The following is a 2,992-nucleotide window of genomic DNA, read 5'->3' on the forward strand; positions in this document are numbered from 1 at the left end:
ACTCAATCAACTCACATTATAAATAAAGAACAAATCTTATGATCTTATTATCATAATTAGGAGTTAAGAGGAATAATTGCACTTTTTAGTCAACAATAGTTAAAGAACTAGAGATTACTATAAAAGAACTAAGATAATGGATAAGTACAAAGTGACAGTTTACATCCTTAATCTACTGAAAAATTTAACATGGTAAACAAAACTAAGTAATTTTCCTCTAAAATTCTTACTTCGAAGCAAAACTCACTTAAGAAAAACCCAATCTAGAGATCACAAATGTAAATTCCAGCTGCAACAAATGCATAAGTTCAATAAGTGAAATAATCTTAAGAACAAAGCCATGTCGACTAAAAAAACTCTGTCAGAGGGAATTATCGACAGATGTCCTCCAGTATGATTTTACCAATACACAACCCAATAGAAAAAAATAATGACGTCAGTACTGCACTTTCAACTTTTAGACAAATACTATGAGGAAACTTAACGCACTAAATGAAAAGTCACAAATATTAGACAACACCAATTTCACAACATTTTCCTTCTCTGATCTGCAGGAAACATGCCAAAAGATGCCAGTTTCTCTATGCACAGCTTGCTGGTCACTCACTACCTGAATGGTGCCTGGTACCCGAAAGGCGGAGCCAGTGAAATTGCCTACCACATGATCCCCATCATTGAGAAGGCTGGTGGTGCTGTTCTAGTTCGAGCCCCAGTCAACCGCATCTTGTTCAATGGCGCCAAGGAAGCTTATGGTGGGTGTGATTTCCTCAGTTATGCTATACACAATCCCATCATGCAGCTCCCACAGAGAGGAGATTCACTGTTTGTTTGTTTGTTTTTATGCTTTCAGGTGTGAGCGTCATGAAAGGCCAAGAGGAAATACATATCCGTGCCCCTATGGTCATCTCTAATGCTGGCATCTTCAACACCTACCAGGAGCTGCTGCCCAAAGAGCTCCAGGCCATGCCAGGTGAGGAATAAGTGCTGCAACTATTGATTATTTTTGATTAATAGTCATTAATTTTTAAGTAATCAGTTAATCCTTAAGTCTAGAGAATGTCCAAATATAGGGAAAATGCCCAGGTGACAACTTCAAGTAGCTTTTTTTTGTCTGACCAACAACCCGAAACCTAAAGATATTTAATTTACAATGATATAAAACAGAGAAAAGCAACAAATCTTCACCCTTGAGAGGCCTGGACTAGAGATTGTTTAGCATTTTTCCTTGACAGATGAGTTAAACAGTTATCAACTGTTGGTGATTAATCCTGTGTCGATTGATTCATTAGCCAGGTTTCCATCCAAATGTAGCGCAAATTTTAACCGACTCTTCAGAAAATTGGCAAAAGAAAATGTGAATTATTGCACGTTTCCATCCACTACTGTTACGCAAAGACTGGGAGTTGGTCCATCGAGATAAGCAGTAGGTGGCGCTAATGCTCCAGTCAGGTGCTATTATAGCATTGCAGAAGAAGAGGCGCAACAAGATGACGTCCTTAACAGTGCAAGCCAAACCTCAAACGGTGGGAAAAAATGAAAACCAGGTGGATGGAAACGCACTTATTGACTAATCATTTCAGCTCTGGAGGGAAGTGTAAAGTGTAAGCAGTGACGCTGCAAAACAGCACAGGCTCCATTATTTTCATTAACTGACTCACACACTTATAAAACAAGTTTTCATGTTGCCTTCATCTGTGAGCTGTTGGTTAAGTTGTACTGTATGTTACTCCTGCCATGCAGCTATCCAGAAGCAGCTGAGCATGATGAAGCACGGTGAGGGTGGCCTGAGTGTTTTTCTGGGTCTGAATGGAACCAAGGAGGAGCTGGGCCTGAAGGCAGACAACTACTGGATCTTTGCTGAGAACAATTTTGACGAATTGTACGTCGTCACGCATCTTGTATCTTTAGCTTGTTACAATTCATATTTGAGTTATGGCCAAACAGACCTGGCTACTAAAAAACACTTCTATTTAGTTTGTAAGGTATCTGTTTTTGCTCAACATGCAAATCACAAAATGCCTAATGTGGCATTGCATGTTACATGTATACACTGCTTGACTGTGAAAAGTCACGTGGTTCTAAACTTTATATGGACTTAAAGTCGCTCTAATATAATTCAATACGTCTGAAAGAAACATGAGGATACACATGAGCTGTGGAGATTTTAGTCACTGTAAAAACACACTGAGGGGCGAATTCACAAAAGGACTGCGCGCAAAGAGTGAACTGCGCTGCAGGCAAATATCGTCTCGGTGCTATATGCATGAATTTAAATGAGGTAATATGCCAAAATACATTTATTAAGAACTTACCCGCAAAACTGATGGGTTATTAGGAAGTGACAAACCCATCAACAATTACTGATGGATTACCAACATCTACAACATTCATAACTGAATTATTACCAAACATAAATGATAAACACCAGGCAACAGAATTTGTAACAACCTAGCAACCCAGATTTAGTTCTAATTAATGGCTTGTTACTGATATTTAAAGCATTAGCAAATTATTTATTGACCATTAATAAAGCCATTATTTACAACGTATAAACTCTTAATAAAGGTGCCTTATTAGAAAGTGGTTTATAACTTTGAGAACGCAAACACACGGGCCAATGTGAGCTTCAATGCAAGTCCATCAAAAACCTTTTTATTCCTTTTCGAATAAAGAGCAAGATAGCCCTGATGAAGGCAAGTTAGCTGAAACCGTCTGGTGAGTAAAGGTGTTTTCATTTTATTATTAAGGGGTGCCAGCATTTTTACAAATAGCCTCCTGCTTTATTTTGGCCTTGGCCCACATGCAGTTCACTGGCCCTCTGGATCTCCCGCAGCTTATCAGCTTGCAAGGAGTTTAGCTGTTCACAAGGTGCAAATCAATGTGATGTGGAAATATTTCTCCATATATGTATTCCTGCGCACCCCCACCCCCCTATACACACATACTCTGTCTCATATACAAAAACAACAATAAAGGGGCTCACACAGTGATA

General features: G+C 38.9%; 1 protein-coding gene across 1 annotated transcript; it reads left to right on the forward strand.

Annotated features, from left to right (window-relative positions):
* The first annotated feature begins 541 nt into the window (after positions 1–541).
* LOC122869504 (all-trans-retinol 13,14-reductase-like) lies at positions 542–2,990 on the forward strand. The gene is made up of 3 exons (XM_044182614.1): positions 542–752; positions 851–970; positions 1,741–2,990. Exons 1-3 carry the CDS (start codon positions 560–562, stop codon positions 2,097–2,099), a joined length of 672 nt encoding a protein of 223 aa, XP_044038549.1. The 5' UTR covers positions 542–559; the 3' UTR covers positions 2,100–2,990.
* The last annotated feature ends 2 nt before the right edge of the window (positions 2,991–2,992 follow it).

Source organism: Siniperca chuatsi, linkage group LG21, assembly GCF_020085105.1.
Source record: "Siniperca chuatsi isolate FFG_IHB_CAS linkage group LG21, ASM2008510v1, whole genome shotgun sequence".
Taxonomy (NCBI): domain Eukaryota; kingdom Metazoa; phylum Chordata; class Actinopteri; order Centrarchiformes; family Sinipercidae; genus Siniperca; species Siniperca chuatsi.